The 24,285-nt window shown below is 31.3% G+C and overlaps 1 protein-coding gene across 3 annotated transcripts in view; it reads left to right on the forward strand.

Moving 5' to 3' along the window:
- The window catches only part of LOC129739034 (cardio acceleratory peptide 2b), a 45,316-nt gene that overhangs the window by 1,391 nt on the left and 19,640 nt on the right, over nucleotides 1-24,285 (forward strand). For all 3 annotated transcript variants that reach the window (XM_055730410.1, XM_055730411.1, XM_055730412.1), the window contains exon 2: nucleotides 8,590-8,724. In XM_055730410.1, coding sequence (XP_055586385.1) covers nucleotides 8,590-8,724 — 135 coding nt within the window. The remainder of the gene's footprint in view (nucleotides 1-8,589; nucleotides 8,725-24,285) is intronic.

Here is a 24,285-nt window from a genome sequence, read left to right on the forward strand (position 1 = left end):
TAATAAACTAATAAATAAATTTTTACTTTTATCTAGAATCAAATTTCTATTCCACAGACGAGATTCAATTTCACTATAGAAAATTTTAAATGATTTTAAAAGAAGACTTTAATTTCACTTGTTTTTAATTCCCTTTTGCAATTAGATTATTGCATTTAAAATGCTTGAATGTCTGATTTAAAAAAAAAAAATCTTCACTTGTAAAACCCTCAAATCAGATTATGGCGTTATATGCCTTAGTTTTTTATTTTTAAATTTCAATAGGAAAATCTAGGTTCAAAAATTGCAATATTTAGAAATTTCACTGAAACCTCATATTTTGCAGTTCAATAAACATGCAGATGTTCAGATCCTGCTTATGAACTTAGAACATGAGTGCAAGCTTCAAAATACATTTATCAAACAATATTCTCATGCGAAAGGATTGAGATAAGATAGACAATTTGAATGTTTGAATTCTGATTTCAAACATGAAATACACAACTTTTAACAAAAAAGGTTCTAAGTTTAAGAAGCAAATAATGGAAAAAATCATATCAAGATAAAAAGGGATTGTTTTTAATTAATGCAATTTTGAATAAACAACTGAGATAGGCGATTTTTAGCTCTACAGGAGAAACTCATGGCTTTTTTAAATCATTCTCAAAATAGAAACTTAAATTTATCATAACTTGCAAAAGATAAGCAAAGTGATACCAAAAATTATTATCATAAAGTTGATGTGCAAAAATGCAAGATGATTCAATTAAAAGATTTATACTCCAGTTACTAAAACCCTGATTTCAAAAGTCTATAACTAACATTCTGACCAAAAATTTATCGTTCAATGTTCAAGCAATCTTTTTATAATAAAATCTCATCTACAATTCAGAACCACAACCCGAAAAAAATATTAAAGATGAAAGATTCATTACATGAGTCTAAAATTTCTTGATTGCAGAAGAAAAAAATTGGAAATTCCTGTTAGTTTTTTTCCTATGGTTTAGATTTTTTTTTGGTGTGGCGGGGGGAGGGTGTATGGGTGGTTTATGTTACAATTTTTTCTCATATAAGTTTTGCTTGAACAATTCATTCAAAAAGAGTAAACAATCAATGTATAGGTTTTAAGGTTTTTATCCATAACGATTTAACCCTTCGTTTCATAAAGTAACAAATTTGCAACAATTAATGTATGGAAAAAATGAAAAATCGTATTTTATTTTAATTTTTTTTTCTTGATGTATTCATCATTCCCAACTGTTTAAAATGATTTTTGAGGCAAAATAAAAAAAATCATTAAATGAAGGGTTAAATAATAAATAATGAATTTTCAAGGTTTTATATGAGACAAAAACTTTTTGTCTCCACTTAAATAAGCAAATAATATCCTAATTCCTTTCAGCCACAAGACATTTAGGGATTAAAGTAAAAGATTATGTTTGCGGTTCAATTTAGGTTCATTTTGTACTCTTTTAAACTCGATAAAAATTTAAAATTTTAGTTTGTCACTTTGATTTTTGAATTACTAAGCAGATATGTTTAACTCATTCAGTCTTTAATCTTTAAAGGCTTACCAAGCCACCAAAAGTCCCAAAAAACAGGTGCAGAAAAGCTTACTCAGCTCCATCATTGATCTGAAGTACGTTCTATGCAGCTCCAAATTGAAGTTCTTTTTGATACCTTCAAGTTCCAAAACAAGTCTTAATGACCTTCTATTCAGCTTCCAGCGGCCGTTTAGTTCAGCTTCACATCTAAAAATGAGCAAAAATTATCTCTCAATCTCAATTGCACCCTTGGCATCGGTTCATATTACCTTCTCTTTATTATTTACTATGTTCAGTACAGGCTTCGGATTCATTTGAGAGCAAACACCCACGGAGCTAAAATCTGCTCCCACTCTTTAAGCGGCAAGAAGGAATGAGAAGGAGTGACCATTTGTCTCGAAGATGAAATGCTCCCAGGGAGTTCTTTTTGCCCCTCACTCTGCTCTGAAAAGAGAAATGAGCGCTCTACGGGAGTAGCTCCCTAGGAGAACGCTTACGAGGCAAACATTATGTGCTGGGAAACTGACTGTCCCGTGTTCGTTTGTTTAGGTTTGCGCCCCGGTGGTGTCATTTGGAAATGATTTAATTTGAATAGCAAGAGCTAGAACGTGGTCTCGCTGACTAGTTTGTTAAGTAGAGTGGCCCAAATAAGCAGATTATTATGTAAAGTTAACATGCGAAATTTGAGTCCGAAAGCACAAGAAGCGATCGCGCAACGAGAAATTTGAGATATTTTGTTTTTATTTTGATTAAATGTAATACAGTTATCGATTATTGATAACAAAATGATGGTGTCTAAGTTTCTTACATCGTGAGATGGATTTTTAAAGTTTTTGATTCTCATGGAAAGTTTGAATAAATTGATAGATGTACAATTTTTATACATTTTTCGATGCTGTAAAAAACATTACCCAGTCTGGCAGATTGGCTTAATCACCTGCAAACTTTATACTGTTTTTTTTTCCTAAACCAACATTGTTGATGTAAATATATTTTTCGGAAAATCACCAATTTTTATTTAAATAAATATTTTTATAATTCAGTTGCTAGTCTGAGCAAAAATTTATCAAAATACAAATCAAAGATTCCATTTGCTGGGATATGATTGCTTTGCATCACGCGTACAAACGCGTGAGTTTCAAAATTTTATCTCTCATAACATGAACTATTACGATTTAATCTAGTTTTTTTTTTAGTATTTTTAACCCCTAAATGTATACAGCACTTTTATGCCTTTTCTTTAAAATCATTTTTGACAAGATTTTTTTTGTATCACGCGTTTGTTAATTTCACATTTTCATCTGTCACAACATGAATTTCTATGATTTAAGCTAGTTGATGTTTAGTATTTTTTACCCCTTAATGTATGCATCACCTTTATGCTTTTTTTAAAAAAATAATTTTTGACAATTTCGAACAAAACCAAAACTTGCTGCAATTGGTGCTTTATGCGTTATGTCATCACAAAAATCTGCGATTGAAAGCACGCATATAAAAAAACACGGAGATAAATGCGACCACACCGTACGAGTGTACGAATCAAACTGATTTCGCATGTACGCATTCGTATTCGTTGCCTCTAGGTATCTCGGCAGGACAAACCGAATGGAAATTAAAAAAAAAGACATACACCGTCTTAGCCAAATTAGGCTTTACAGACTGAATAAATGACGTGGACAACTTAAGATTAACATTTAACACCCAGTACCGAGATGGGAATCGAACCCATGCCATCAGTGGACCAGCGTTTACCGTCTTATCACGCTAACCACTCGACCACCGAGACGTAATATTTGCGTTCTCGGAGTGTCGCCGAAATTAACCGTTTTATTCTAAGTTGGGTGACTCAACTCTCAATTTTTGGCATGCTCTGTCGATTTCTGAGAGGACGCGCTTACTGGGTAGCTTTTCTGGCGTACTCCTACCGCGAGAAAGAGTTATTTTCGACTGCCCAGGAGTTTGGGAGTTCCTCCTCAACCCAGTAAACATGAATCGGCAGAGAGGTAACTCAAATCGACAGAGGGATCGTAACGATCTCTCATGCGATTTTGCATCATCGTATCGGCAGAGAGGAACACACCATACGCGTGCCTTGGGTGAGTGCCACGAAATAATCTAAGACACGCCCTCCAGATAAACACACGAAAACAACCCGAATCGTGTTTGTATGTTTCTCTTCGAGACGCGTGTCTGCCTGCCTGCGAGCGAAGTCGACTGCTACGATTGAAAGCACGCATATAAAAAACCACGGAGATAAATGCGACCACACCGTACGAGAGTACGATTCAAACTGATTTCGCATATACGCATTCGTATTCGTTGCCTCTAGGTATCTCGGCAGGACAAACCGAATTTTCTTTATTCTAAGTTCGGTGACTCAACTCTCAATTTTTTGCATGCTCTGTCGATTTTTGAGAGGACGCGCTTACTGGGAATGAGCGGTACTGCTTTGCCTCTTTTGAGTCACGCCTCAGGATCCGTCCGAAGCCTGGACCACACTTAGTGTGGTAATACGTCATTCAGTAATATGACGTCATTATTCTGGTGCGATAAGTCTCTCTTTTTTCTCTGAGAGTGATCAGTTACAAATCTTGTTCAGTATGTTGAAGACATGCAGTATCTGAATTTTATTTCCAACATTAATCAACTTTTAAATCTATAAAAACGTTGATCAAAACTTGTCCATTTTCTCTATGGACAAAGAATAACAAATATCGAAATGCTCAAGCTCAAAACATAGTTTTAAAAAAACACAATGTTTTCCAGGAAAACATTTTGAATCACTCATCACAGCAAACTTTAAATAAAATAATCGTTATCTGAAAAGTTATTCAAATATTCTTAATATAAGGAAATTCGCTTGGAGTCGAAATTCTCACGAAGCTAATTAGACTAAATTGTGGACAAATATTCCTTATTGTCTAAAACAAATTGTTAAGTTAGAAAACAGATTTGTTACATTTTAACATCTAAAAAAAAAGTTTAAAACCAACAATTAAACCATTCCAATAATATCGCCTGGCATCTTAGCTTTTGAAACGGGCTGGAATCGATACCATGTAAAGAAAAATTCATAAGCAAAATCAAATTAAATTAAGAAATAACAAAATTTCCTTATCAAATGAGAGTAGCGGTTTGTAGCTTCTCACCAAACGGTGTTGACGTTGCAAATGTTATATCGACTCGAGTGATGTTTGAAATTCCCTGTAGGAAATTTCGAACAACGTAGTTGAAACAAAGTATGACAAAGTAGTAACTGTATGACGACATGGCTTCAATCTATCCCTTCTTTATTTACAAGAATCAATTGATTTAAAAAAAGCAGTGATTGAATTTTTAATGCATACATATACTCTACAAGTTGAATACATATGTACATAGGGATATCAAGACAAAAATATGAATGTTTGAAGTTTGGTCCAAATAAATATGAATATAAGAGGAATTGATAATCCTTAATTCCAGGGTTCTTTATAAATTATACATTCAGCAATAAAATCGTAGGGTAAAAAGTGGGGAAATGAGCTGACAATTTCTCTAATGGGATGACCAAAACAAATCTGAAACCGATATTTTATTCACGATGTGATGTTCTCACTAGGGTGAGAATCAATTATAAATGGTAATCGGAGTTCTTGGAACTCTGGTTATAACATCCCAAACAGAACATCTTTCATGAAAAGAAACTAGCAACACTGACAGATTGTCCGACCAACTTTCAAAAATATTATTATAATAAGAATTTTTTTAACTGTGACCAAGAGATGGGTCTTGACTCAAACATTCAGTCAGCGAAACTTTTTTTTGTAAAGAAATGAATCCAACTGTAAGTTGAAATTTCAGGGACTAGACATTTCTCTACAAAAAAAATTATAACAAGAAAGTTATTTATTCAAGAGTCTTGAAATGTTCTCATTAAATGATTTTCATCAGATGCTCTATCATTTGCGATAAAAATAAGTTAGGGTTTCTAGAAATGAGGACCGACCAGATACCATGGTTTTGCAAAATTAGAACTTTAACCACGCAGAGCTGATTTTTTTTCTAGTTCAAATCAAATTTTGAATTAAGCTTGGGCACTTTCATGCCTTTTTCAAAAGAGTAATCCTCGCTCGAGTCGCTCGATAACTTGGCTATCGCATGGCATATTTTATTTATGCTAACAATGAAACTCCACTGATCATTGAGGCGACTGACATTTTGGAAAATATTATCGTTTGTTTTAGTTACGTTTGTGAGCCTGTTCATTAACATCTGATGAATCCGAGCAAATCAAAGTCAGTAAAATGGAAGTACCAAAGTTTTAAGTACCGCAACATCTTCAAAAATTTTGTTGTGGTGCCAATAAGCACACAAAGCATAAACATTAATAACAGTAATTTCTGTAAGGACTATACCCAGTTTTTCAACGTTTTTTTTTTTTTTTTTAATTTATAGTCAAAAGATGGACCATGTTGCTGCATACATCTAGGGGTAAAAATTATAAACATTTCCTAATTTTTTTTGGCCTAAAAAACAAATAAAATTTTACCTTCATGCTATTCCCTAGATCCTCGCACTGTTCCCATGTATTTTTTTTTTCTTCAAATTGGACCATTTGATAGGGTCTTAGCCATTTTTACTGTACGGGGTTTCTCATGGAAATACACCGTTTTTTTTTTTCAATATAAAAACATTATCACCAAATGACCTTAAAAATAACACTTAAACTAAACCTAAACAAAGAAAAAAGTTGAACTTTCACATTAAACAACCCATTTGCTCCTAAATACTTGAATTTGATCAGGAGAGATGTTTGTTTGTGAGCCTTCGAAAAACCAGATATTTTAAGTTTTTAAAATTACATTATTAGGAATATGAAAAATCTTCTAATAATAACCAAATTTAGCTTATTCGTAACTAAATTCATAGGCTTTCAAACGTAGTAAACAGTTTTCAGATATTTTAACTTTTTGCTTAGTTCATGATGATTATCTGCAAAAATTTCATGTTGAACAAAGTTACCCCGGTGATCAAAGTACCCCCAGTTTACGGTACTTATATGTTCTCAATCAAAATGAGAAGGAAAAAGACAGCTCTGCGTCATTTCATCAGCACATTTTAAGACTCTAAAATCAAAAACTGTTAAAAAAAATATTCCTGATACTGGACGGAAAATCTGCTAGTGTTACGAAATAGAAAGTACCGTCAAACGGGGCATCATGCAACAGCGGGGTTCGATGCAACATTTATATAACACTACATTAAATCAATTTTTAATTTAATGTATTGTTATAAAGTTATCTTTTAATGATCACAAAATGATGATGACATAATTTCTCACATTTTAAGCTAGTTTTCTTAAGTTTTTCATTTTTATGTAAAATTTGAAAAATCGAGCAATAAATGTACAAATTTTAACATTTTTTGATGCCGAAAAAAACTTTACCCAGTATGACAGATTGGCTTGATAATATTACCTACAAACTTTTTACTGGTTTCCTCATGTTATACCAACATTGTTGGTGTGAAAATATTTTTCGAACAATCACCCAATTTTTGTAAATAAATATTTTTAAAATTCCGTTAGGTGTCTGGGGTTAAATGCAATAAAATGCAAATCAAAGAAATACCTTGTAAATCTTGTTTCCATGTGTTGGAATATGAATGTTTTGCATCACGCGTTTGTAAACATTGAAATTTCATTCATCCAAACATTTATTTTAATGATTTCAGCATTTAGAATTTTTCGTAGTATTATTTAACCCCTAAATGTATGCAGCATCTTCATTTTCAGAAAAAATGTGAAAATTAGTTTTAACAGACCCAAAAACTACTGCAATTGGTGTTGTCTTGCGTAATGATCTTTAAGGCATCGCTAATATATTAAAAACTATAAATTTTTGTACGTGTTCATAAGATTTTTCATTAAAAACAAAGTTGGTTGCAAGTTACCCCATTTTCTAAGGAGGGTGAAAATCGCATGTTTTTAGAAAATTAAAAATAACTGAAGAAACCTATAATTTTTCTAACTACGCCAATTTGATACCCCAGCATCCTTAAAACTTTTGATGCATAAGGGGTAGGATTAATTGTGAACATAAGTTTTTTAGAAGCCATTGAAGTTGAAAATTGTTGCATGTTGCCCCAGTTGACGGTACCTCACAAGATAGATCTACTTCTGTTCAAAATTTAACGTCCAATCGATTTTCCGGACATTTTCACTGACGAAAAGTACTTTTTCATAGATTTGTTTCGTGAAGGAGGGAAGATCTTAAATTTCTTCGCCGTTTATACACTTTTGTTTCCCCATTTTTCATTGGTTTAGATTTTAAAACATGAAAAGAATCGTCATCATTTCGATAAATTCTAGTTCTTTCAACGTTTTCCTGAATGTGCGAACGAAACATCCCTAAGCGCTAAGCCAATTAATTGGGTGCTAATTTCTCAGCGAAACAAAAATAAAGTATAAGCGCTTTTTAAAAATGTACCACTGAGATTCATTCGCAATCGTACCGAAGAAAACCATTATTGTAGGAGTATGAAATGCAAAATTTTCCTCCGGGTAACAAGGAATTATCCATTCCTAACGCCGTGTCCCCATCTGCGTTGAAGCCTCCGGATATCCGGGACTATGATCCAAATCCCATGGAGTCGTTATCAATTATGTTATTTCTGTTCTCACGAAAATTGCCTCCAGCGAGAAGCTAAACGACCAAACGACGAACGATATGCCTGTAAGATGCATTTCACTGAGAAGAGCTCTGTTTCTATGCATTTTTGTTGGGACTTATTTTCCACCAAACCGAAATCCACCCCGGCGGAAACAGAACGGACTCAAAGGACGGCAAAGATGGGTTTTTAATCATTTGCCATTGTTTTCTTTCCATTGACACTCGTGAACTACTTTTTGTTGAATGAATTCCGCTGGAGAGGTGGAGGTTCTCAATTTGCAAATTTTCAGTTAAACTTTTTAAGAAAGATACCAAAAACAAAAGATTTAAATGTGACATTACAATGTTCGGGGTAGATTTGACAAAAATTTGACTCCTCATATTTTTTATTTTCTATCTTCAATTTTTCACAGGTGATATGGAAGTATCCAAGCGTGGACCCACCGTGGGGCTGTTTGCGTTTCCACGCGTTGGCCGATCAGATCCGGAACTGGGGGACTTGTGGGCCGATTCGGCCGCCATTCCAAGTGACCTTGCTGACGAGTATGGTAAGAAGTATTTGTTTTTTATTTTGTCGCCATTTTCCACATAGATTCATTTCTTGTATGTTTACAAATATCCTTTATTAGCTACTTGATAATCGATATTCATTAATAAAATTTTTGAGCTCATACAATGTTTTCAGAATTTTGGAGAATACATATTAACCCAATATTCTATTAAAGGTTTTCTATTTAAAACTTCCGAAAAGATTCCACGAATAAAACCAATCTGTTTAATCTTGAACAGTAAATGATGTCTGTCCACAAAAAAAATTCTCTGCACATCAAAACTGGACGAGAATCAGTGGCATAAGGAATAATTTTTGTGGTCGAATAACGTTTCAAAGACGAGTTTTGAATATTTAACTAAGCTTTACTCACTTTCATTTGTGGAACCTTAGAGCATTGTAGAATTTGAAAAGTTGTAAGGTGATAATCTGTCAAAACTTTTCTTATTTTCTATTTTCTTATCTACATAGGTATGTCTCCATCACAGTGCTAATATTTTCATCTATTTTCTTTGACCTACTCAATTTTATTCTTTCTTCAGATAGGACTGTTATACTTGAGCACGTAATTTTGTTTCCCGTTCATCAGCTAAAAATAATCCAGTTCCACTGGTGTAGAAATTGGAATAACTTATTCATTCGATGTCTTCTGATAACATTGATTCAGAGGAAATAAATATTCGAAGGATTTTTTTTTCCTTTTCTTTTTTGCTGTTTTCCGAAAATGGATACGATTTCGGTGCCTTTTGCAATTGAATTAACACAAGCGTTCAGGATGTGAACTTATCTAACATCCAGGATTTATACAAAGAAATCCATTTTTTTTTTAATTATCTTTTAGATATCAATAGAACACCTCTAAAAACTATTGATTCAACATCACCTACAATGAACTTTCGAGTATTTTTCCAAACGCATTCAGGCCGGGAAAATCCGACTATAATCAACTGAAAACAGGGGCAATCCTAGAGTCGGCTCTTGGGGGGGGTGATTTTCCAGTTTTCAAAAATCAGTCAATATAGAGGAAAGTTAATATCTGGTGAAAAAAAAACAATCATTTTAGTGAGCGGAAGGAGAAGAGATGGCTTGCGGGGGGGGAGGGGAGGGGGGGGGGGGTTTGTTCCTTTAAGAAAAAAAACCAGCTAATCTATAATAACCACTGCGAAAAAATGTTGATATTTTTTACTATTTGTAGGTACATCAGGTGTTTTAGAATTGTCCCTTTAAGAGCTCTTTCAAGAATTTCTCGTAATAAATGTAATTTTTTCAATGAAAATGAACACGTAGAAAAAAACTCAAGTTATCTTCATTTTTTTCCCTGAGTTTCTATATATGAGCCGTGCTATTTAATAATTTATCGGAAGTATTTTACTTTTCACCGATAAGCCCGATAAATAAATTAACAAACATAACTAACGGGCATTGAATTCTTCATTAGGGTATTTTACTGAATCGTGATTTGGAAATTTAGTATTTTAATTTTGAAATTTCAATATATAAAATTAACACTTTAAATATAAATTTGTAGAAAAAAAACCGATTATCAAAATCAGTTTCTAAATTCTGGAACCGAATTTTATTTGATTTGCTCTTGAATTTAAAGTTTTCATTCAAAATTTTAATTGTATTACAACAAATAAATTACATAGAAAAGTGATCAATCTTTGTTCACTTTCACATAATTACCATTTTTTTTAAATAATTTTAAATCATAAAGAAAATTATGAAATGAAGGGTTAATTCTGAATGTTAACCCTTTGTTTCATAAAGTAACAAATTTGCAACAATTTATGTATGGAAAAAGTGAAAAATCGTAATTTATTTTAAATTTTTTTCTTGATGTCCTCATAATTTCCAACTGTTAAAAATTATTTTTAAGGAAAAAAAATAAAATCATGAAATGAAGGGTAACTAATACTCTTCTTTAGTGAACAGTCTCAATCATTTCCAATTGAAATAGCCAAGCTTTCAGATTAAGAATATCAAACCTTAAGCTAAATTTTAAATTAAAATTTCAATTTTATTGTGTAGATGAGCTGAACGCAGTATCGGTGATATAATAGCTGTAGATCTAGAAATCCAGGAATGTTTGTTTGTCACTAAAAGATCTTCTGACTGTTTTGCATGATAGAATGCCTTTTTGCCGAGAAAATAGTGGAATGATAAGGGGATAGTTTTAATTCACAAGGGAAAAATTAAAACCGTGGCAAACTGATTTTGAAGCATTTTGCGTCTCAAACTCGATTTTTTGTCTGTTTTTTTCCCTTCTTATTTTCTGGCATTGAGTTATTTTAAAACTTAGCAGTTCAGAGTAAAACTAGAGAGAGAAGTAACTAACCTGAACAACAAAAAATATTCTGAATCTTTTCATTATCCTTTATTCATTCAACGATGCAGGTCAGAGGGAAGAGTGCTAAAAAGTAACAAATTCCCGAAAAAAACAATACAGGTTTAGTCTAGATAATCTTCGTATTTTACAAAATTGGGAAAGATACTTACTTCTATAATTTTTTCTCATGGTAAATTACTCACAGCCTTTATGAAAATTGATCATTAGGTTAATACCTTTTTTCTCAATTTTTTTGATATTTTACACTTTTGCTTAAAAGTGCACAAATTTCTCCAATGAGCCTTGTATTTTCAAAATTTATACCGGAAAAAGAGCTGATAAAATAATAAAAATTTGCATTTAGAGCTCCCAAATAAGTTGAAATCAGTTTTCACATTCTTTGCACTTTGGAAAATGTGAATTTTATTTTCTTGTGTTATAGTTTTAAATGCAGATTTTAGGTTCTAGAGATGAATTTGAATCTCTATCTCCAACACCAATTCCTGAAACAGCTGATATAAATACTTTTTTGTTCCTTTTTGGCACTAAAAACTCATAGGAAACGCAAAAGTCATAAAACGTAATCTCTTTCTTCGATTTATTGTTGCTGAAATCTCTTGAGAGCATTTTTTTAAATTTAAACTCTTACTCTGAATATTTTATATTCGACTAGCTGACCCGTTGTGCTTTGCTACACTTTCCGGAAATAAATGTAATTTGTAAAAATTTATTTAAATTTAGATTTTAGAGAGCTATGTTTTAAATCAAACCTCATCATACTTCAGAACCAACAACTTTGAAATGAGAGCTGCAGCTGCAATTCTGAATAGCAATTCAAAGATGGTATATATTATTTACTGATCTCTAAACTCATTTTTCAAGATCTGAAATTTGTACTCTGTACCCAAAAAAACCTTTTTAAATATAGTCCCTTATTTGAAAAGCTCTTTATCTTAAATTTACATGGGAGCTCTCCCATCTTTTTCAATTGAAGAAGGTTGAAGAAAGTAGGCAAACCGGCTCGATACCCAAACAGCACTTATCATGGTAATGAAAAAAATATTAAATTAGTTATGTATTAAATACAGTGCAAATTTTTTTTTTTAAATAAATTTACTACGGTAAACATATAAATATTTAAAAAATATCAGTTGCATCACTAAATAAGTTCTCAGCGTTTTTTTTTTATTTTCTCTTTGAAAGTCAAATATTCAAAAATGTAGGCAAAAACAAATTTCTAAGTTTACATTTGTCCCGTATATTGGGGCAAGTGTCAATGCAAAGCTTATTTACAGATGCGTCAGAGTAATGGCTTTAAAATGGATTTAATACGAATTCGTGTGTTTTGTTCTATCAAGTTTCACTGATATATCTACAGTATTCCTGCAATATAAATTTATGTTTGTTACTCCACTTTTAACGAATACCTTCATTTACAAAGACATTTAGGAATTTTCAATATCCGCTGCAGTTCCAACATTTGGAATACCCTTTCTGGTCTTTCCAACATATTGAATCATTTTGAAGATGAATTTCTTAAAAGTTCGACGTTTGCCCTTGCCCTACCGTGTAAGTTGACAGAAGGGAATATTGTTTTTAACACTTTAAGGGTATACTAAAAATTTCTCTTAAAAATTTTGCGTCCAGTTGAATATCAGTTCTAAAGTCTCGCTTTTCAAAAACGAAGCAGATCAAAAGTCTCTTTTATGCAGCCATGTAACACAAAAACACTTTTCATGTTAAGTACGTACTTGAATTGGTATGACAGCAAAAAGTACGATGGATTTTTCAGAATTATTTAAAATAAAAAGCACCCATTTTCATTTCTAAATTCGTTTCAGTTGTGTATTTGGGCCGCAGTAACAATTTCTAGAAGAAAACATTTATTTTTAATTTTTTTTTTAACAGAAAAAGTTGAACGTTTGAACATGTTCTAATGTTCCTTGAATGAAAAGTCGAATGCTACCTACATTAACACGAACTGAATATGGAAGTATTTTTGCAAATCTTTCAATTGTTTTGATTCGATTGATAAAATACCAATCCGTGTCACATCTAGGCGTCATTTATTACCACGTGCTGTGTACAATTCAAATAAGCAAGAAAAAAACACATCTAGGTTGCATATCGCCCCACGTGTTTGAGAAACAGGCGTCTTATTGTTAAATTTTCCAGCAATCAATGAACAGTGTGCTTTGGTTACTATCCTCTTGCGTCGACGTTTGCTCGCCCATGGAGACGAAAAAAAAACCCCAGGTTGAGAAATACGCGCCAAAATATTCCTACTGATCAGTATGCTATGCCTGGGTTACTTTCCTTTTGCGACGCCTCGACCATAGAGACGAAAAACAAACCGCCAAAAGGAAAAAAAATCTCAAGAAAATGGATGTCATGACTTTAATTTGTTTCAAAAAACTACAAATTATGTATGAAAGCCTCTCTTTCCTTAAGTCGGATGGAGTTTTGACTATAACAGAAACCATCCCCGGCCTCAAAAACCCTCAGATGCCAGTTTTGACGATGATCGGTTCAGTAGTTTCCGAGTCTATAGGGAACAGACAGACAGACAAACATTCATTTTTATATATATAGATTTCTGTTTGGCAGTACTCCACAGTCATCCATAATATGAATAGTTGATGTGATACATTTAAAACAGAATTAAATAAAATCAGATCTTAATTTTAAATTTTTGTTTTTGAATTTCATAATATAGGTTATGAATTTTAAGCTTATAATTCATATTTGAATGGTGGATTAATTGAAGGTGAAAAATTCTCGCGAAAGAGTATCTTTACTGTGATTCAGAACCTGATTTTTTTATTTTGCAATTGAAGGCAATAAATGTATGATGAAAGCAGAACAAATCTTTCAAATATTTCAGTGTTAAAACCATTTTCTCCCCCCTATATGACATTTCCAAATTTTTCATTTCATTAAAATTCAAAACAAAATCAAGAATTCAGAAGCTCTGAATTTGAAGCAAATACTAAAATTTACTCGTGTTAATTGAGGCTTATGAGGGAAATTAGTGACAATTTAAAAAAAAAGTTGTTCCTACATTTTATTACTAGCAAATTCCAAATCAACACTCAACAATACACATTTGTTGAGTAACTTATCAACAAAAGTTATTTGGTATAATTCAGTCCAGAGAATCCTAAGTTACAGCTGCTTGAGTTTGGTGGACCGACTTTTTTCAATATTGAGCCTTTTAAGTAATAAATTAACTTTTTTGTTGAATAAACACCCCCACGGAGTGGAAAATTTTTAAAATTGAAAGCACATCTACTAAGAAAAGTTCCAATATAGAAATTCGAGCTTTTGCGGGTATTTTGTAACGGATTTTTGCCGCTTGGGGGGGGGGGGGGGGTAATCACCCCCCCCCATAGGACCGCGCCTGACTGAAAACTAAACATAAAAAGGGCCATTGGATTTCAAAATTTTCAAACTATTCATCGGTTTGAACGTCACCTGGCCTGGCAAATCCGAGCATCGCACTTTTCCGTTTCGTTTAACAATCTGGTATTCAAATTAATGGATGATGTTTGAAATAATAGCACTTTTGCATGACATCTCAATTTTTCAAATTTTCAACTTTCAACGATTTTTCCATCAACTTTAACTTATTTGAAAGTAAACATATTGAAAATCCCTGATTTTTTTTTAACATAAAAAAAAGAAGTGCAGCTGCTAGTATAATCTCATTTCAAAGTTAAGCTCTTAAATTATAATTTTAATTCTATAGTGTATATCTTGAAAGGCAAAATTTTGTTTTCTAGTTTTTTGTACAATTTTAAATTCGCAAGTTTTTTTTATCAAGTTAAAATTTTATTTTTAATGATAGTCTTAGCAGCATAGGGCTGAAAGTTTTTTGTTGTTGAATATTTTGTCATAGTGATGGAATTCTTGAAGAGTGAGAAGGGAGACGGATGGTGCTGCACGCAGCTTCTTCTCCTACAATTAGATATCATTGAACTGAATCAGAAGAAAAAAAAGTTTAAACAGTTTAAAAAGAAATTTTTAAACCCATTTTATGCATGAACCTTTTTCGATATCTTTTGATACAACTTCAATCTACGAAACTATTACTTTCTAATTTGCAATGAATGATGATTTTGTATACCAGGGAGTTGAAAAAATATCGACTTATGAATTCAAACATGAAAATTTCAATGATGAAATGGAAATAGCGCATTTGTGGTTTAATAGTAGAAAATTTAGATAAACTTTTCAAACTTTTATTTTCCTGGAGATTCTTGATATCAGCGCATGGTAACCGAATAGAAATACAATGATTTAATTTTACGTTCGGAAATGTAAATATTTAAGATAACCTTTTTGACCCCACAACTGCTAAGAATTTGAAACTGATTTCGATATTCTGATTTTTTTTTCTGATATGTTTTTCTGAATAGTAAAAAAAATTTAATGTCTGTTTATCAATTCTACGATTCACTTCTCATTGCGAATTATGATCGAAGAATTTTGTTTTTTATTCTGAATTTAATTCTTAAATAATGTATTGAAATCTGATTTTGAGCCATTGGGAACTCTACTTTCATTAATTTGCTCATAAGTTTCAAACTCTCAATCTAGTAATTTAATTTTTTTTTCAACCTGAAATAAATCAAATTAAATTTTAATGCTATCTTTTGGATAGTAATAATTTCGCAACAAATAATGTATGTATAAAATGCTATTTTTATTTCTCCTAGTTTTTTTTTATACGATTTTTAAGAAATAATACAGGGGAACAGCATTTTTGTGCCTAAGCTTAAAAACGGATTTTGGAAGATTTAGTCTTTTTGTATTCAAAAAATTTGTCAGATTTTGATTATCACCTCTAGTTTTGATAATATGGTGAGTAGAAATTTTTAAATTGGTCAGTTCAATCAAGGATTCAGATCGTCGAGTTAATTTTGTAGCAGACATACATTATTAAAAAATTATTCATTACTTTTTGAAAATTTGTTTGAATAGAGATACAACTTTTTTTAAATCTTTTAAAAAAGCCTTTGAGTATTCGATTTTAAAGATTTAAATTCAATCAACAGCTTGGTGTAAGACTAGAAAAAATAAACAGAAAAAATTTCAACATTTAAATTCAATAAACAGCTAGGTGTGAGACTGGAAAAAATTGACGAGAAAAAAACTTCAACTACTTTTATTTTTCAAAAAAAATCTATCGCAGTCCGATTAGTTGATTCTTCAGTTAAAATGTTTATTTTCAAAATATTCGAGATATCGAACAGTTTTTTTTTATATAAGTGCACAAAAGTTAGTTAAAAAACATGAGCTAAGGGAACAAATGAATATTTGGAATAAGCACCCTAATATTATTCTTAATTGGCTTTTATATTCTTTGCACCTCTGAAAATGCGAATTTTGTTGCCTTGTGCAATAAAAAAAATCATGAAATGAAGCATCAATTATTGATAACACATGTAAAAAAAACACATTTTTCCGAGGTGCAAAAAATTTAAGAGCTGTTTTTTTACTGATTTCAGAATGCTGAGTTCACATATAAATTTAACTTCATTATCTCAGCTCTAGTTTCTGAGATTCAAGGCTTACATTTGAGAATAGGTAAGAACTCATTTAAAAAATTTGTTCACTTTGAAAAAAAACTATAAAATGTTATAAATATTTTGAAAATAAAAGTTTGAAATCAATGGTCCACTTTCTGGATGACTGCAAGTAATTTTCTTCTGAGACAAATTTTCATTAGTTTTCATTTTGAATTTTTCCAGTTCTACAAAAATCCAGGAACTCGATGATATTTCAAAGATATTCCAAACCTAAATGATATTTGCAGTCTTCAACAAAGGTGTTACTTAATTTTAAACCTACAATATCAAAAACTCAAAAACGTCCTTGGGTTATGCCAAAAATACTATTTTCAATAATATTTTGAGAAAAATTGTAGGTATTCATAAATTTTCTAAAGTAAAGTATCTCTGAAACATAAAAAATCTAGACAGAATCGTGATACATCATAGAACAAAAGATAATTAAAAAAAGATTTGAAACCATTTTTGAGTTCTTATGTAGGTGATTATGCTGATAAACTTAAAATATCTGCTACCAATAATGACTGATTTCAATAAAAATAGGTAAATTTTAAAATTTTCTCGAGCCTTAGTACTGAAATTGAAAAAATATTTAAATTTTTGACGTTTAATCAATCTGTAATTAAAACATATGCACTTAAAATACTGTGTAGTTAACACTATTCTTTAGTTGTAATTTAAATATGCTATTTTTTTTAAATAAAAACTGAAAAAATATATATATTTTTTCAATTTCCATTGTGTAAATGATTTAGAAGTAATATTGACGATATGATTGTTGGGAATCAAATTTTAATATTAATCACTCCAAGATATTTTTATCGGATGCCTCGTTGCCTAGAATATGGTCAAATGATGACGGGATACTTAAAATTATTATTGTGAGTGAGTATTTTCAATTCTTGAGCTGAATGTTAATGTTTATCGCCAAACCACTCATTTCTTGATATCAAAACATCGTTAGATTAAATTCAAACTATCTCTTTTTGACTCTGACAACTCTTAATGAACACAATAGCTATAACACTCACAATCTAATTATTGTTGCAAGAATCTCTAGGGGTTCAACGTTATTACTTAATTTTATGTATCTGTAGTATTTTAGATTCTACTTCAACCTTTTACTTCATCTACACGTCCTTTTTTCTTCGTGCTCGTGAATCAATTTTTTAAAAAATCGTTTGAAAATTGTTCGAGTTGTGAACTGTTTTAACATTTTCATAGATAATGGAAAAAATTAGAGAAACAAGAGCTATCAAAGAACAAAAGAACATAAGCCGTAACTATCACGATTTTTTCGAAAAAGATACAACGGCTTACCGGCAGGACTTGAACTTGCAATCTCCGCTTCAGTACAACGGCGCGTTAGCCAATTTCACCAGGGTGAACGTGATGAAAACGGCGTAAATTCATGATATTTACGGCTTATGTTCTTTCGTTCTTTGATAGCTCATGTCTCTCTAATTCTTTCCATCATCTATGAAAATGTGATTATTTTCAGGTACAAAGATGTACCAAGTGATTTCATAACATTAGTATTGGTTTTGAACTTTTTTAAGTTTAATTTGAAAGAAGGCCGACCTTGCATAAAAAGTGAGATTCTTGAAACTATTAACAAATTAACAAATTTTACTTCATTCCAACCGTCCTTATAAGCAATGATGTTACAAAGAAAACGCTTCTGTTTATATGTATCGGAATTCTTTTTTACAATAAGGCTATGATCATTTAGAATCTGGGCAGTTACAAACGTTTGTATTTTAAAAACTATTCATTTGATCGAAAAAAATTCTATGGAGGAAATGAAGTTATTAAAATTATATTTGATGTAAAAATATAAAAAAAATAACTGGTTATTCCAAGAAATACTCTAACATTATCATAAAATCTTTTTTTAATCTTTGCACTCTTTTCTCAATTATATATTGATCTTCATCACAGAAGCAAAACCTTTCAAACCAAAATCATGATAAACCAATTAGAACCTTTTCATGAGTAGGCATCTCGAAGAATTTGACCTCTTCAATTCGGTTTTAACAATAATATATTTTTCCATCAGAACACATCTGTCACATTGCGAAAAACCCGGTTGCACAGATTGTAATCCATGGAACTGCTTATTTTAAGATAATTTCTGGGTGTCTACTAGACAGCCAGCACTTTTTGCCTGCTGGAAAAGGGTTTACTGCGTAGTTAAGGAGTCTGCATTAAGTTATCCCCAATCTCCTTAGACTTTTTTTTCCATAGTTGAGATCAAGGGTTCCACTGAAATGCTTGGTTTGAACTTCGTGAGCATCCTGGCATCTTATACTTCTCTACCATTTGGGACAAAAAAAAGTTTCAGAAAAAATCATCAGTTCATGAGTTTTCAAACCGACAATGAAGAATTTCCAAGGCGATTGTGCAAAATTGTATTTATCATGTCTTTTTGCATCGTAAATATCTCAAACACGCGCAAATCTAAAAATCTGAAATGAATAGGCAAGATAGTCCTTATTATAACCAACACAACGCTGCTTAATTTTTGCGTATCCGAGCTTTAGTAACGTAGCTATCACTGAAATAAAGTGTATAGATACTAAATAATCATAGCTTTAGCTGTTTTTTTTTTTTCATTTGGATGACCTACAATTGAAAAAGTGTTCTAGAAAAATTTCAATGCATCTTTTTCATTGAAGTGTCGAGTGAATTTGATTACTTCTTACAAAAAAAAAACAATGGGATTCAGAGATGCTTTCTGAATGAAATTTATATTGAAATTTGATTTGAGGTTATAAAAAAAACAAATTAAATCTCTCTTTTACAAGGTTTTTTAAAGTTTTCAATTTTTAATCATATTTATATAACAGGAAATGAGTAACATTAACCAAAAAAAAATTGGTAAAATTGTTGTCATGCAGAGAAGACTGTTTTAAATTTGTTACTTAACAAAAAAAAAGTCTAAAATTTTATTAAATTTACTTTTTTGAAAACCAAACCCGCGTTTAGGCAGGGCTCACTAAAACAGCATGAAATCAAAGCCATTCATTGTTTTATCTTATTTTTTAGAGTAGCATGTTTCAAATTATGTGAATTTATGCTCATGGCCACTGTTTGACTGTTGAAGCAATTGTTAAAAGCTACTAACATCTAAGAAAAACTTGAGAAAACTGGAATTAGACTAATTTTTGAAAAATTATCATTTTGGTAACGTCAAAATCCTTGGTCCGTGTGTTTTTTTTTTTTTTATCTCTAACAGCTATTGACAGGTTAAGTCTTAAACTTTTTATCATTCTGAGTTAAATATTGAGATAAATTAAAGATATCTTTATTTTTTTCTCATTTTTCAAAAACTATTTAACATAACTTCTCCTCATTTGAAGGTTTCTCAAAACATTGATTTTTTTAAATTATTTAACAGATTTTTGATGCGCAATAAATCTAGTTTCAAAAAATAAAAATATGCAGTACATCGTCTGTGCGATAAATTTTGAATTTAATCTTGCAGCTAAAACCCTTTAAGTAAATTATACTTTCAATGTTTACTTCAAATAATCAATAATTCAATAAGTTTAAAGTTTCGAATGTTTATTCATGATTCTACTTTCAAATATAAAACTTATTCTTTTGTTAAAATCTTAATAGAAACTGTAAGTTTTAAACTCTAAATTTATTGTTGCTGAGAACTATTGTATTTAGAACAAGTTGTTCATTGGATTTTAAAATCGTAAGTCGAAATTTTAATTTTAACCAATCATCTTAGCACTATTTGGTAGGAAGTTTGAAGAAGAACAGACTCTCTGCCGTTTTTTCTCAATTTTGATTGATATAGTTTTGTTGAAGAGCCTAAATTTGGTGGCATTAATGTATGAAAATGGGCATTGGAGTAGTCATGCAGGAAATATTGTCTGCTGTCCGATGTAGCTCAGCTTTTAAGTTTTGCATTTTTATTCTGCAGTCTAGTGAATTCAATATTGATTTTATTACTTGTTTTAAGGTATTAAAATTTCATGTTCAAACTGACGACCTAAAATCTGGGCAATATCCGGGCAAATTTTGGTTTGCAAAATCATAATAAAAAATTTAAAAAATATATATTTTTTTATCAAAACTTTTTGACAGATTTTGAATTGTTTATTAGGCTTTCAAAAAACAGTTCATGATTTTTTTTTTCAAAACTTGCTCGAAAAATTTTGTTTTTAAGGCACAAATAAAACATTTTTTCAACAAAATTTGTTTTATTTTTGTTTGATTTGCTAAATAAAGTGTATAAATCTGGGCAAAATACGTGCTTCTGTTTTCTAACTGAGTATTAAATATCCGGGCAAATCTGGACAATCTGGCAATTTCAATTTAAACAAATTTGTTGTACAGTTCATTACAAAAAGCTCAAATGAATGCTTGCTTTTTTATCTTAATAAATTTTAAGGCTGTAATAGGGTTGTTTTTAACTTAAAGTACGGTAAGAGTTCCTAATTTGGCATGTGTACCTAATGTTAACATACCGTTTGATTTTGACTGTTTGTGAGGTTATTTTTCACTTTTCACAACTTAAAAAAAAATATGTAACGGATCATCTGAACTTAAATTAAACATAACATTTATTTATTTTATTATTTAATTACATAACATAACATTTATTTATCTAACTATTAATAGTTCTAGTAAATACCGGATTGTTTCGAAGCATGTCCAAATTGAACAGAACTCTTAGCATTTTGCTTAAAAACACCTTTTTATTAATTGAAGATTAAACTGAATTTGCCAACCAAATTTTCTGAACATTTTTGTCGGATTATTTTTTAACATGATCCTTGTAATTTTAATGTTATACCACGTGTTTTTAAGTAAAAACTAAAAAAAATGTGGTTTATCCATAATAAGGAACACTTTTTTCAGTGTGTTCCTAATTATGGACATATCCAAAGTATTCCAAACTATATCGATGATATGTTATGCTTCTGAAATGAATCGGAATGATGTAAAGTTGTTAAAACCAATTTTTTCTTAACTTTATTAACAATGAATTTGAAAATAAATGGTTGAGTTAAAATATGATAGTTATTTAACTTCAGTGTACTTTTAAGTTAAAATTGTCGAAAACTTTTTTTTGCCGGGTTTTACATAACGCGACTCTACTAAATATGGGAAAAAGTACATTACATTTTTCATCGAGTTTTAAGGGGGGGGTAGGGTCTAACACTTTCAAAAAATCGATTTTTTTATTTTTTTATTTTCTTATTGTAAAACATTTCAAGAATGTTGTGTCAAATTTTCAAGTCAATTGAAGCAAAACTGTAGAAGTTATAGGCCTTTATCTCCTCCTATCTAATACTGCAAGAAAGCAAGAGCAGAAACTTCAAACGCGTTTTTCTCGAAAGCACACTTTTTTTTTTTTTTTTTTACACATATAAAGCGGCCCACCACACTCCCCCACACCAAAAAGCTCATATGAGCCCCCTGGTAATGGACGCTTTCTGTTCTCAGCATGTCTGGCAGCAAACAAAAAAAACAAAAACGCGAGCAAAATTTATTCATGCTGAGAACTTTAACAAAAATGTTTTTTTTACTTAATGCGAGGGAATGAAGCTAGACAAGTAAACTAAACTAAACTAAGAATGAATCTCAGTGGAAAGAGTATTCCTTTGAAGAGATCCATTTTTTACAAATAATTAATACAAAAGAAACGAATTAAAAATTAATTGATAAAGCTAATATACTAACTAGGAAAAAATATTTACAAAAAAAATGTTAACGTTACTTTAGAAAAAAAAATTAGTTAAAATATATGTGTAACAAAAAATAAAAAATTAAAAAATACTGGCATGATGATAAGGTTTACGACTGAAGTTCCTTGAGGTGACGTATCACTTTCGATTTGAAAATGTTGCGGTTGTTAGCATTTTTGACAACTTCTGGAAGGCAATTGTAAGAAGCAGGTCCAATGTAAGAAATTCTGCGTTGACCAAAAGATGTTAAGCAACGGCTTCGAAGCAAATGATGTGATTGACGAGTATGGCGAGAACGAGTGCCTGAGTTAAACAATAAATTTCTTGTGTTGTCTAATGAGTTCAAATTGTCGAAGACATACAATAATGTTTGCAGACTACACAAGTGGGTAAGAGGTAAAATATTGTAAGTTGTATTCGAGTACAGTAAAGACGTAGGATAGAGATAAGGAAGTTTGAATATGGTTTTTATGCAACGATTTTGTAATGTCTGCAATCGCCCGAGGATAGACAGGGAAGCCCTGCCCCATACCGCGATGAGATAGTTCAACTGAGAGTGAATGAAAGCAAAATAAAATTTAATTAAAACATGACGCGGCAAAAAACTTCTAATTCGCCAAAGAATACCACTAAAGGACGATGTTTTCTTTATAAGGTTGTTGACATGAAAACTCCACGAAAGTGTTTCATCAAGCGTGAGCCCCAAATATTTAAAGTTATCCACCTTTTCGATTATAGTATTATCATAGGAAAGGTCATTGCTGCAATAAATTCTTCTTCTTGCTGAACGAAATATCATGTATTTGGTCTTAGAAAGGTTTAGGGTCAGCAGATTGCTATTAAAGTATTTGCCAAGAATCTCTAAGTCTTTTTGCATTTTTCCGATTATGACATTGGGACAATTCTCTGGATAAAATAAAGCTGTGTCATCTGCAAATAATCTGGGGGTACCATGTAATGGCAGGTTGCATAAGTCATTGATGTATAGTAGAAAAAGTAGTGGCCCAATGTTACTGCCTTGAGGCACACCTACTTCTATTTGTCCCAACGAGCTATTTATTTTATCAATAGAAACATACTGTTTCCGTCCTGTAAGATAGCTACGAAAGATGTTATTAGCAACTCCTCTTATTCCATAGCAATCCAGTTTCCTAAGGAGAACGTCATGATCAAGCGTGTCAAAGGCTTTTCTTAAGTCCAGAAACAATCCTCCTACAATTTTTTTTGTGTCTATGTTTTCAATTACCGAATCTATCAATTCACACATTGCAATAAGCGTACTAGACCCAGCTTTGAAACCGAATTGCAGGTTATATAAGATGTTATTTTCTTTGATAAAGTTATTGAGTCGACTTACCAGAAGTTTTTCGAATATTTTGCTAAACACACTAAGTGTTGAAATTGGACGGTAATTATTTATATCCGTTTCATCGCCTGCCTTAAAAACGGGAACCACTCTAGCGACTTTTAGACTTTCGGGATAGACCCCCGATACCAAAATAGAATTAAAGCATGCAGTTAAAATACGTGCCATTTCTAAGCAGTTAGATTTTAATAAGCTGCAGGGAATGTTATCAGGACCACAGCTTTTTTTATTTTTCAATGATCCTATAGTTTGAATAACTTCATTGACTGTAGCAGGTCGTAAGAAAATGGTGTTAGGAACTCTGTTTATGAAAGATAAGTTGTCGAAAGATGGGTCGACTACAATATTATTTGCCAAATTTCTACCAATACTGGTAAAATAGGAGTTGAAAAGTTCACAAATTTCTTTCTTATTACTAGTACTTCGATTATTAACAGTCAGGTTGATCTCAGCTCTAGAATTTTCTCTGGAGTTCCCTAAGACAGAATTTATATTCTTCCAAAGTTTCGAATGGGGAGAATTGTTAAGAAGGTTTTCGAAATAATCTTTTTTGCATTTTCGTTTACATTTTTCAACTTTCTTT

The sequence above is a fragment of the Uranotaenia lowii genome, chromosome 1 (assembly GCF_029784155.1).
Source record: "Uranotaenia lowii strain MFRU-FL chromosome 1, ASM2978415v1, whole genome shotgun sequence".
NCBI lineage: Eukaryota > Metazoa > Arthropoda > Insecta > Diptera > Culicidae > Uranotaenia > Uranotaenia lowii.